General features: G+C 50.4%; 1 protein-coding gene across 1 annotated transcript in view; it reads left to right on the forward strand.

Annotated features, from left to right (window-relative positions):
• GSR (glutathione-disulfide reductase) overlaps positions 1–12,869 on the forward strand; it is a 557,956-nt gene that overhangs the window by 508,795 nt on the left and 36,292 nt on the right. The window contains exon 12 of the mRNA XM_069626169.1: positions 12,326–12,459. Coding sequence (XP_069482270.1) covers positions 12,326–12,459 — 134 coding nt within the window. The remainder of the gene's footprint in view (positions 1–12,325; positions 12,460–12,869) is intronic.

Consider the following 12,869-nt stretch of genomic DNA (forward strand, 5'->3'; position numbering starts at 1 on the left):
TGGACGACTGACTCATTACAGGGGAGTCCCCCCTAATTTACAGACAAAACATCCAAAGAAAAATCAACCTCCTCTTTCAATTGGGCTTCTCCATCAACGAGAAAAAGTAAGCCTAGTGCCAAGCACCTCAAAACAGTTCCTACGAGCTGTCCTAAATGCCCAAGATGGGTTGGCCTTTCCGTCAGAGGAAAGAATTAGAAATGTGTTGCTGCAAATTCCTCAATTTCAAGCCGGTCGCCAAATAAGGGTGCGCAAAGCAATGCGTTTGCTAGTCATGATGGCGTCTTGCATTTACCTGGTTCCCCACGCGCGCCTGCGCATGCAACCCATGCAGGAATGGTTGGCGAAACAGTGGTCTCAGGCAAGTGGTCAGTGGGACGATCTAGTGGTTTTAGCCAACACTAGACAGAATCTTCACTGGTGGACGAGAGAGAATCTAACCAAGGGGAAACCCTTTTACGACCCAGAGGTTCAGGCCGTTGTCACAACAGACGCCTCCTTAACAGGATGAGGAGCTCACTACCTTCACAATACAGCTCAGGGTCTCTGGTGTTGCAAGGTTGCTCAGAACCTCATCAATCTGCTGGAACTTCTAGCAGTATTCAGAGCGCTTTGGGCGTTCAAACCCCTCTTATCAAACCAGTCAGTGCAGGTCCTTACAGACAGCACAACTGCAATGTTTTACATAAACAAACAGGGGGGCATGCGTTCTCAAAATCTGTCCAGGCTTGCCCAACAAATTTGGAAATGGGCACTCAAACGGAAGATTTACCTGTCTGCCCAACATGTTCTGGGGGAACTCAACTCGCTAGCAGACTCTCTGAGCAAAGATCCCCTTCTAGAAGAACACGAATGATGACTACACAAAGACGTCGTAGAACACCTCTTCTCAGTGGGGTTTCCCAACAATAGACCTATTCGCCACAAGCGAAAACAGTCAATGCCCAGACTTCGCGTCCAGGTTCCCCCAGCCAGGCTCCAAGGGGAACGCCCTATGGATGAACTGGTCAGGGATATTTGCCTGTTCTTTTCCACTAACCCCTCTCATGAGGAAGGTGGTGAACAAGATACACTAGAAACCGATGACGCTTATCCTAGTTGCTCCTATGTGGGCAAGACAACCATGGTATCCACATTTGCGCAAGCTGGCGATGTGCAATCCCATCAAACTCCTGTGCCAGTACAACCTACTCACCCAGCACAAGGGACTAACAGTGCACCCGCAGCCACACTTGATGAATTTGGCAGCATGGCTCCTGAGGTCATAGAGTTTGGACATCTCAACCTGCCACAGAGATGCATGGATATCTTGAAAGAATCAAGAAAACCAAACACTAGGCACTGTTAATTTGACAAATGGAGAAGATTTGTAATTTGGTGCCAGACTAAGCAAATCAACCCTATTGAATGTACTCCATCCCACATTCTAATTTATATGCTCCATTTGCTAGATGCGGCTTAGTTTTTAACTCCCTAAAGGTCCACCTGGCAGCTTTATCAGCCTACACAACCTCTCATAATAAGGTCTCATTGTGGAAAGTACTGGTCATCAAAGCATTTATGGAAGGAGTAAAGAGACTCCACCCTCCAATTTCTAACCCACCGCCAGGGTGGGTCCTCAATGTGCTACTTGCTAAGCTCATGGGACCCCCTTTCGAGCCTATGCACAAGTCTAGTCTCAAACACCTGACTTATAAAACAGCTTTCTTAGTGGCTATCACTTCCATAAGAAGGGTCAGTGAAATCCAAGCATTGTCAGTGCAGGATCCTTTAATTGTTGTACACAAAGAAAGACAAGCTGGTTTTTACGTACTCACCCTAGGTTCTCACCTAAATTCATCTCCAAATTTCATGTAAACCAGTCAATTGAGCTACCGGCTTTCTTCCAGGAACCCAACAGCTCAGCTGAGTTAAAACTCCACGCACTGGATGTGAGGAGAGCGGTCCTCTACTACGTAGACAAGACCAGACCGCTAAGAAAAACAGATCAATTGTTTCTCTCCATAGCACCAGGCAGAGAAGGTGACCGCATTTCTAAAATGCCATCTCTAGGTGGATAGTCAGATGTATCCAACTGTGCTATTCCCTATCAAATAAAACACTGCCTTTTACGCCCAGGGCTCACTCCACAAGAGGTACTGGAGTCACTCTGGCTTTCATTGCAAATGTCCCCTTATACAGTATTTGCAAGGCAGCTACATGGAGCTCTGTAGATACTTTCACTCAGCACTACTGCATTGACACCCATTGCAAGACAGATATACAAGTGGGACAAGTGGTTCCAAGACATTTATTCGCTCATGAACCTTTTCACATCCCACCTCCTTCTTCCACTGCTCGCTAATCTATGCACAGCATGTGATCTAAGCAGATTCCACAAGCCTCAGAAGGGATACATTATTCACCGTACCGTATTTCTGATGCTTGTATCTGCTTAGATTCACATGCGACCCACCCTTCCTCCCCTCGGAGAGAAGGCGCATGGATACTTATGAGCTTGTCTGATACGCATCTGCTTGGATACAACTGTACTCACGCTACACCTCATGCTACCACATGTCAGAAAAATACAATCTGAGGGACCTACACTTGTGAGGTATCATGGGTACAGTGGATGTCACACTAGGGATAGTATTACTGGCACGCCCTGTCGACGTCCCTTTTCGAGTTTCGAAAACAACAACTGTAATACTCTGCAGCTTCCACTAGATGTCGGCCTATGCACAGCATGGGAATCTAAGCAGACACAAGCATCAGAAATACGATTACGGTGAGTAATGTATCATATTGATCAAGCACTCAGTCGAGCGTGAAACGCGTTGGGTCGCAGGCCATGCCCTACGGCGTCCTGCCTCTGTTCATGTCTTGTTGCTATCCCAGCCGTGGGTTTTTGTTAACTTAATAAATTGTTTTCACTCTTATCTACTCCAGATGTGAGTGTTTCTGTTCACTTATTTTTTGTCTGGAGACGTCATTTGGCCTGCGGAGAGTTCGGTTTTCTTTTTCCTTCTTTGTCTCGAGAGATATACACATTTTTTTAAAAATAAATATGGAGAGCTATGGCTAATCTAGCAAAAAGTGAAGTTTGCAAAGCACAGGAACAACAATTAAAAGATACAAACACTTGCTGTATACTACTATTAATAATAATAATAATAATAATAATAATTTGGCATTTATATAGCGCTACGAACCCTCAGGTATCTGAGCGCTGCTTATTATTACCCACGGTGTGTGGTACTCATTTATCGACCTCGGAAGGATGAAAGGCTGAGTTTGGCCCCTGCACGGATGTCAAAGCGAGCGCTCTACTCGCTGTGCCACTTGACCGGCACTTTAACTATGGTATTGATATAACCATGTTGTTAGTGGTTGGCCATGCAGATTCACATTGCTCACGCAACCTGATGGGAGTCCTCAGCATCCGTGCTGTTCCTGAAAATCCCTTCTGCTATCCACTGACGGATAGAGAGGGTTGTTAAAGTTGTTTTACCACTTTCTGTAGATATTATTGTAACAAGTATGTTATATGAGCGAAGTATTCACTTGTTCTATGGTCTTATCAACCAGCCTTTTATTTACGCTATCGTGGATTTAATTAGATAGTTGCCTGGGATATTTCTGAGGGTCTTAATTGGAGAGTTTGTTTGTAATTCTCATGGCCCTGTCCTATTGATTCTAGGATGCCTGCCTTGAACTCAGTACATGGGGAGGTCTTGTCAGGATTCAATACCTCAAATGTGTATTTCATTCCGCCCATCAGCAAGGGAGCAATGTATTTCCCATATTTCTGGTGTTCCCTGCCAGCAAACTCTGCCACCGTTTAGAAACTTGTATTTTCGAGAATTCAGCTATTTTCAACCAGCAGACTATGCCACCATTTTCAATGTGTAAGAAAAGAAACATTTCCCCATGGCCTTCTTGATTTTTCTGCAGTACATCGGGCAGAGGTTGGGCCATGTGACTGTAGAATTAATGACGGCAGTGAACTTCCAATTACCTTTGGTTGCCCCGAGACCAGTTCTTGTATGAGTTTCTCTGAAGTCGGTCCTGCTTAGAAAGGCCCTTCGCCTTCCTTGCAGAGCTCTCCACGGTGTCTATGAGGGTGGGAAAAAAACTGAGCCTGGCCTACTAGGTTATGAATAAGGACATCCGAATCTTCTTCACCTTGATACAGTGAGCAGGCAGAAGGAGAGGGGCCAAAAAGAGTTGAGTGACATGTTGCTGGCAGAGTGGTCTTGGTTAACTGATTCGGCTTCCTTAAGTATTAACTCGAGGGGATTCTCTCATTTAAGTGTCTCCTGTATGTCCTTTGTGCTGGGAGGTTCTAGTTTCTCCTGTTGGTGATCCTTCTTTGAGCTATAAGGGGGATTCCTGTTCCAACAGTGTATGATTAGGCCGATCTACGTTATGTCAGGAGAATGTATGGGTTGTCCCGGAGGTCGGGCAGTCGTAGATTCACTCCATGATGGAGGTTGTTGATTCCTGTGAGAAATTAAATCTTAGTAGCCTTATCTAGGGGCCAGAACGCTTAGACTTTCTTTGATGGATTGGACCTCTGATGTCAAGCCATGCGATCCTACTTGTAACACAATATGTAATGGCGCAAGGAATCAGCAGGGAACTTGAGAGGTAATTTTACAGTGGAAACCAAGGCAGTACATCTCTGCAAGCACAGTGAGAGCAGTAGAATTGATAAGTGCCCCACTCCACACCTAACCTGAGACTGAATGATCTCCTCTCCTGTTTCCTCTCCTGGTTGATTGTAGATCCATTTCTGCTTAGTTTGCTGCCCTCCTGTCAACCATTGTTAACTCCACCTTCCCTTGTCTCTCTGCTTCCCTCACCTTGTCTTTGACTTGTAAAATGCACCACTGTTTCCGAAAGATAGCCCCAGGGAATATTCACGTGGCCAAAGATCAATGTTGGATAGGGTTGTCACCCGGGTTTAAAGATGAACAACAGGTTGTCAGAGTGAACAAGAGTTGTGGGTGAGGAGGACTTCTCTCTGATCAAAGAACCATGGTCTATCCATTTCCTAGGTCTCAGTTTCCTGTGACCCTGGTTCACTATGTCCACGTCCTTGGGTCTTGATCCTGAAACCCTTAAGTACTCTGCTCGCTCGTATGCAAAGTGCTGGCCCTCGATTTTCAAGTAGTCATCATTATAGCACCTGTCACCCTCTGCCAACCAGGCACTCTTTCATCTTTGGGGGTTATCTTGTAGGAGCTTATCCCAGGCTTGGCTCCTCTTCTTGGCCTTTGGCACCCAGACTCGACTTCTAGGCCAGCTACTGATCTTGGACACCTAAGGGAACCTGCGGGTTAGCAATCACTACCTCTAGACCACTAGGCAAATGTTATTCAGTCTACTTGATGTGATTGCCAATCCCACCATATCCAGAGTATGGCTCCTAGCTAGCCTCACCCATATGTTTTGTAGGAGTGTTAAGGTCTGGGCTCTGCTAGTTTTTGGTACCAGATCAACAAAGCTTGCTGCTTTATAAGCCCTGCCACTCTGACCTCTCTCCATCCAAGGCCACACCCGAACAGACTTCCACCTCTTCACTCCCCTCTGCTCCTTGTCCTTCTTGGCTTGGCCAATGCTCTGATGGTCACTGTCCTAACACCTACTTTTCCCCACCTCCTGCTAATATCAATCTCCCTCCTTCTATCAGCCTCCTTATCTCCTGTCTTCAGCTTGCTTCCCTCCTGATTCCTCCTTTCTCCAATGCCTCCCTTTCCCTAATCTTGCTTTCCTCCCTCCTTCTGATAGTGTCTTCCTTCCTGCAACTGTTTCCCTTTTGCCTTATTTTCTCCTTCCATATTGTTTCTCCAAACTTCTCTTCTACCTTCCTTTGTATATGTTGTGGTCCTCACATTCATTCCTCACACTTCCTCTGATCATTCCTTCACTCTGCCTCGTCTCTCTCTCTCTGACTGTCTCCAAACTTCCATCCCAACCCTGAAGCCTGCCACCACCCCCTTGTATTCTTTTGACCGCGGGCAGTTGGGCTCTCTACCAAAAGGATTGGTCCACAGGGATTGGTTTGTCTCATTCTCCCCCAGCCACCATCACCATCCCTGGTGTCGCCAAGGAATGTCTAATCGCTAATGATTGGGTTGCGTTTTCAAGCACATTAATGTCAGAGCCAGCATCTTAAAATCAGAAGGCCCTCTAATGGCATCTGCCTGATTTTGCAATGAGCCTTTCTTCTTCCCGCTGTATGGCTCCTCTCATCTCGATGCCTGCTGTACACGGGCCAAGTTGTGTTATAAGCATTCAAGCATTGGCTCTCGCCTTCTGTGGTTCGTGGACACACTTGTGGTCTATGCACATGCGTGCTGGGAATAAGTCAAAATAATTGTACCTACCTCTCTAGGATAGTGATGGTCAGCATAGGTAAGGAAGCTGATAATGGGTGACAGGCTTTCGATATCCACTGAATACCTCTTCCAGAGTGGACGTCAGAAAGCAGGTGGCCTCCCCCAGCCTCTAGAATCCCTCTCTCTGAAAAAAGTTTATAATGTTGAATTTCGAACCTAATCACAGTTGTGAAGTCATTTTACTCCAGATACTAAAATGCTAACTAAATATAGGCCGAAATTCATCATGCCAGGATATGAAGTGTGTCGTTCTCCAGCATGGGGTCTGGCATGGATTCACATGCTCATGAATATTCCCTGTCATCAGGCTGGGAAACCTCGGTAAAGAAAAAATCTGTATCAGTTTCGTTTCTGATCTGTCTTTCTTAGTAGTAACCAATCACTGATCTCTGGGTCATACTGCCCCCAGCCAATGACTGCCCTCTCCCTAAGCCCCGCCCCTGGCAGCCATCCTCAGATTTTTACCGCACGCTCAAGTGTTGGGAGTCCTCGTGTTTAGCTCTCGAGTTTTTTACTGTGTTTTCATGTTTTTTCAGGAGAATTTCTAATTTTTTCGGTTTAATCGAGCCTGAAGCTCCACCGTTTCTACTTCTGATAACGGGGACCCGTTTCAGAATTCTTCTACGCCCCTCAAGGGTGAAGTTTTCGTCAAGTTTACACTTCTTGGAGGATTCCGGAAGATCTGCGGCCTACCTCAAGACATGGCCCAGGACAAAGGGAGCTCGATGCCCGGATCCAAGCTGTTCAGGAACTGCCCTGGATGCGGATTATATAACGTTTTCAAGGAGGACGAGCATTTGCGATGTCTCTACTGCCTCCATGGGGACAAGACGCACGTGGAGAAGGACTGTGCGTTCTGCAAGAACCTTTCGGAACGGACCAAACAAGATCGTCGTTCCCGCCTCGCCACCTGGCTGGAGAAGGGCACAGCAAGTGAGAAGGCGAAGAAGAAGTCTAAGCGGGCTTCTAAGTCCTTTGAGGGCACCCCGGCGACGGGGGCACAAAAGAAGGCCAAGCACCACGAGTCCACAGGCTCCAGGAGCGCCGAAATGTCGGGCTCTTCGGTTGCCAAGCAGGGCGCTACTTCCCCGGCACGTTCGACCACGAGCCAGCGCTCTGGGTCGGGGAAGAGGAAGTCCGAGAACCCAGGTAGACAGCTGGCGCGGACCCGGTCGATCTCGAAGGGGGAGCGAGGCATTGACCCTCCCCCCAAGGCGAAGGCCAGGACGCACCTAAGGTGGTGAGGGCCTTGATCTACCCGGCTAAGGCCTCTGCCGAAGTGGTCTCTGCGACCCCGGCGGAGCCGGCTGAGACTACACCAATGGAAATGGCCTCTGGGCCCAGAGTATCCCTGCCGCCGCAGAGGGAATCCTCTTTCCAGCCCATCGCTAAGACCCCCGTGAAGCTCCCGGCTGGAAAAGAGGGGGGGGGGGCGGTGGCCGTTACAGACTCGGAATCAGCCTCTGAGGAGGAACTTGTGGAGACCGAGAGGGGCCTCAACGAAAGGTCCATAGGCCTCAACGAGAGGTTCATAAACCTCAATGAGAGGTTCGAGAAGGTTCGATCCCAGCGGACGGTCCCTACTGACGTGATCGATGATAGCGACGAGGACGACGAACAGGGCCCACGTGAACGGCCATCCCGTCCGTCGCAGCCATTGCCCGAGCCCCAGGATAGCTCGGCGGCCGTTTTGTTGGCAATCCAATCCTTATGTACTGAGATAAGGACGAGATTACCACGCACCCCGACGGAGGAGCCAGAACCAGGCCCGTCGGGAAGCCCTCCGAACAAGCGGAGGAGAGTCCACCCTGCTCCGCCCTTTGTGCCTGCGAGACCGGCGGACCCCTCATCCCCCTCGCCGGGAGAGGATACGGCGACGGATACGGCGACGGGGACAGGGACGGACGACGATGGCGGCGATGACACAGCGGACATCCCGTCGTCGCCTCCCCCGCGGGTGTCCCCAGCCGACGAGGTTGGCTCTTTCCATGCCATGATAACCAGGGCATCCGAGCTCTTCCAGCTCTGCCCTGAAGAACAGAAAAAGGAGGGGTTTCTGTACCAGCGACGAGAGGCTAAGAGGAAGACGGTCCTCGCGGTGACTTTACTCGACGACATCTGGGACGAGGGGCTTGCTGTCCTCAAGAACACTGCCACGACACTCGCCAAGAGGGACAGGTACGAGAAGAAGTACCGAGTCCCCGATGCCGCCCCCTTGTGCCTCAGGGCCCAGCCCACGACGGACTCGGTCGTCTCGGCAGCGGCTAAGAAGAAGGCAGCGGGCGCGGCGGCTTCAACTTCCACCTCCCCACCGGACAGCGAGAGTAAGAAGTTGGACTCTATGGGTCGTCGCCAAGGAGGCCAAGGCGGCAAGGCCGCCTCGAAGCAAGAATGACCCGGCCGTGTTGTCGGGCCCCCACCGAAGCACCCCGGTGGGAGGCCAGCTGACGAAGTTCGTCGGCGTGTGGGAGTCCATCTCCACCGACCGTTGGGTGTTGGACACCCTGGCCAACGGGCACTCGCTGGAATTCCAAAAGAAGTTCCCTCGCATTCCTCTCGTGGCCAGGAAGGAAAATCACGTCCCTCAACTGCTGTTGGAGGTAAGGGCGATGCTCAAGAAGGATGCCATCGAGCTCGTCCCCAGAAGGCTCCGGGGCTCCGGAGTGTACTCAAGGTACTTCCTCATCAGGAAGAAGACAGGCGGTTGGCGCCCCATCCTGGACCTGCGCCGCTTAAACAAGTACATCAAGGCACAGAAATTCAGGATGGTCACCCTCCAGCACGTGCTGGGACAGCTGGAGGAAGGCGACTTCCTATCGTCGCTGGACCTGGAGGATGCTTACTTCCACATCCCCATTCTAAGAAGGCACAGGAAGTTCCTCAGGTTCGTGGTTCAAGGACGCCACTACCAATTCAGAGCCCTACCGTTCGGATTAAAGTCGCCACCCAGGGTTTTCACCAAGTGCCTGGCACCAGTGGTGGCGCGGCTGCACCTGCACGGGATCCACGTCTACCCCTACCTGGACGACTGGCTAATCCGGGCAAGGTCAAGGGAACTCGCCGTCGATCATACGGCGAGGACCGTCCGGTTGCTCACGGAGCTGGGGTTCTCCATCAACTACCCCAAATCCCACCTGGTTCCGTCGCTAGTAGCACTGTTTTTGGGGGCGAAGCTCGATACAGTGGAGCAATTGGCCTCCCCTTCAGAGGAGAGGACCAATACCATCCTGGGCAAGGTACGGCGACTGTTAGCCACGGACGTGGCCAGGGTGAGGTCCATCAAGTCCCTTCTCGGGATGATGTCCTCATGCATCTACCTTGTACCCCTTTGCGGACTTCGGATACGTCCGCTGCAGGAGTTCCTCGACGCCCGCTGGTTTCAGGCGGGGGGCTGATTCGAGGACAGGATCCCCCTCGACGAGGAGTTCTGTCGGGCGATCCTATGGTGGGGCACCCAGGCTCACCTCACGACGGCCACAGACTTTCAAACCCCGGCGTTTCAGGAGACAGTGACTACGGGCGCCTCTCTGGAGGGTTGGGGGGCCCACACCGGAGATCTCCATACAAGAGGCATTTGCCTCCCGGAGGAGAGGTCTCTTCACATCAACATCTTGGAGCTCCGTGCAGTGTTCTGGGCACTCAAGTCGTTCCTCCCGTCCCTCAAGGACAAAGTGGTGAGGATCTTCACCGACAACACCACCACGATGTTCTACATACGGAAGCAGGGGGGCACCAGATCCCCAGCCCTATCCAAGGAGGCCCAGGATCTGTGGCACTAGGCCGTCGCCCAGAGGATGTGTCTGGTTCCCTTCCACCTGGCAGGAATAAAAAACACCATCGTCGACTTACTCAGCAGGGAGCTACGCTCGTGCCACAAGTGGGAACTGCGCCAGGATCAAGTGGATCGACTCTTCCGACGATGGGGCAAACCCCAGATCGACTTGTTCGCGACAGCGACAAACTCCAAGTGCCAGAGGTTTGCCAGCAGGTTCCCCCAGCCGAGGAGCAGGGGCGATGCTTTCTCGTTCCTTTGGGACGGCCTGTTTATATACGCGTTCCCTCCATTGCTGTTGCTGCTCCGCCTCATCAACCAGCTCAAGAAGTCCAGGTGCAGGATGATCCTCGTCGCACCGGCGTAGCCGAGGCAGATCTGGTTCCCGGACCTTCTGGACTTGTCAACGTCCCCGCCAGTCAGGCTGCCGGCGGACGCGGATCTTCTCTCCAGAGAAGGAGGCGCCATTCTACACCACGACCCACAGTCACTGAACTTGCAGGCCTGGCTCCTGCAGCACTAGATTTTGGAGGGTACGATATCCCGGCTGATTGCAGAGAGGTTCTTGCAAAGGCCAGGGCGTCCTCAACTCTCAAGTGTTACGGTCATAAATGGAAGAGGTTCTCTGTCTGGTGCCGTGCACAGAAGATTAACCCTCTGCGGATTACGGCCCCTCAAGTGCTGCCGTACTTACTGTCGCTGGCCAAAGCTGGACTGGCTCACGCCTCCATAAAAATACATCTGGCTGCCATCTCCCGATACACCAGGACTACGGGACGGGCGTCCTTGTGGTCTCATCGCCTGGTAAAGGAATTTATGAAGGGACTATTCCGATCATTCCCGCCGGAGAAGGCCCCTGCCCCGGCGTGGGAACTTAATGTGGTGCTGACCAGGCTCATGGGGGCCCCATTCGAGCCTATGCATTCGGCGCCTTTGAAGTTCCTGTCATGGAAGACAGCGTTCCTCGCGGCTATCACCTCTGCACGACGAGTGGGAGAGATTCAGACCCTATCTTGCAAGCCTCCATACTTGACTTTTCATGACACGAGGGTGGTGCTGAGGACGCACCCCTCCTTCATGCCCAAGGTGCCGTCGGACTTCCACCTCAACGAGCCTTTGGTGTTACCAGTTTTCTTTCCGTCGCCTTCGACGCCGGCCGAGAGGACTTTGCACTCGCTGGATGTAGCTAGAGCGCTGAAGTTCTACGTGGACCGCACAAAGAGTTTTCGGAAGACGTCACAACTGTTTGTGAACTTTGGGTCTGTGAATCAAGGGAAGGCTCTCTCGAAGACTTCCATTTCCAGATGGCTCTCCGGCTGCATTATGCATTGTCACTGGTTGGCAAACCGACCGCTGCCCGGCTGTCCGAGAGCCCATTCGACCAGAGCGATCGCTGCTACCACGGCGTTCCTGTCTGGTGTGCCCCTGCTGTACATCTGCAGGGCTGCTACGTGGAGGTCGACACACACCTTCACAAGATTCTACTGTGTCGATCGGGACTCCAGGGAGGAGTCCAGGGTCGGCCAAGCAGTGCTGCGCAACCTGTTCGCCTGAGGAGGTAAGAGATGCTTAATGTTGAGTTGTTGTATTGCTTAATGTTGAGCCTGTTGCCACCTCCCGTGGTTGTGCATGTGTATACTGCTGTGTATTCTTTTATTCATGAGCATGTGAATCCATGCCAGACCCCATGCTGGAGAAGGAACAAGTTACTTACCTGTAACTGTTGTTCTCCAGCATGGGTCTGGCATGGATTCACATGCAAACCCTCCCACCTACCCCTCTGCGGCTCTTCACTTGGTCATACTGCCTCTTGGCGTGCTACCAAATCTGAGGATGGCTGCCAGGGGCGGCGTTTAGGGAGAGGGCAGTCATTGGCTGGGGGCAGTATGACCCAGAGATCAGTGATTGGTTACTACTAAGAAAGACAGATCAGAAACGAAACTGATACTGATTTTTTCTTTACCGAGGATTCCCAGCCTGACGACGGGGAATATTCATGAGCATGTGAATCCATGCCAGACCCATGCTGGAGAACATCAGTTACAGGTAAGTAACTTGTTCCTTTTAAATGTGCTTTACCCCATAAAATGATAGATTTCACTTTTTGATTCTATGTATAAAAAATGCAACATGTGTTCATGCAACCTTTTTTAATGTGTTGTTACAGAGGAAGCATTGGTCAAGTTTGGCAAGAACAATGTGAAAACTTACACAACTGCTTTCACACCTATGTACCACGCAGTAACCAAGAGAAAAACTAAATGTGTCATGAAACTGGTTTGCTCCGGCATAGAGGAAAAGGTAAGCCTCAGAACTCTAAGCGTGATGCTCTTAAAGCATTTTCTCAGTACATTTTCAAAGGAAGGAATGAGGAACGCAGACAAGATTAATTTTTCTTTTAACAAGCCAAACCGTGCAAATAAAAAAAAGCGAATAGACAATACCATAGAAATGGCATGCGCATGAATGCAAAAGCAATTGGTGCATATACAGTATGTTGATCATTACCATATAGACCGAGTTTATCGACATGAGTATGAGGAATAAGTAAGGTAAACAATCAGGATTTCATGTTTTTCATTTTTCATCCCTTCTCCCTCACCACAATGGTCCAACATTTAGACAAACACAAGAAAGACGATACAAGATAATACAAAAAACGTGGGGGACGTGCATTTGAAAGACAAAGCCTAATATTGTATTGGTTATAT

This window comes from Ambystoma mexicanum, chromosome 6p (assembly GCF_040938575.1).
Source record: "Ambystoma mexicanum isolate Mex_15411 chromosome 6p, UKY_AmexF1_1, whole genome shotgun sequence".
Classification (NCBI taxonomy): domain Eukaryota; kingdom Metazoa; phylum Chordata; class Amphibia; order Caudata; family Ambystomatidae; genus Ambystoma; species Ambystoma mexicanum.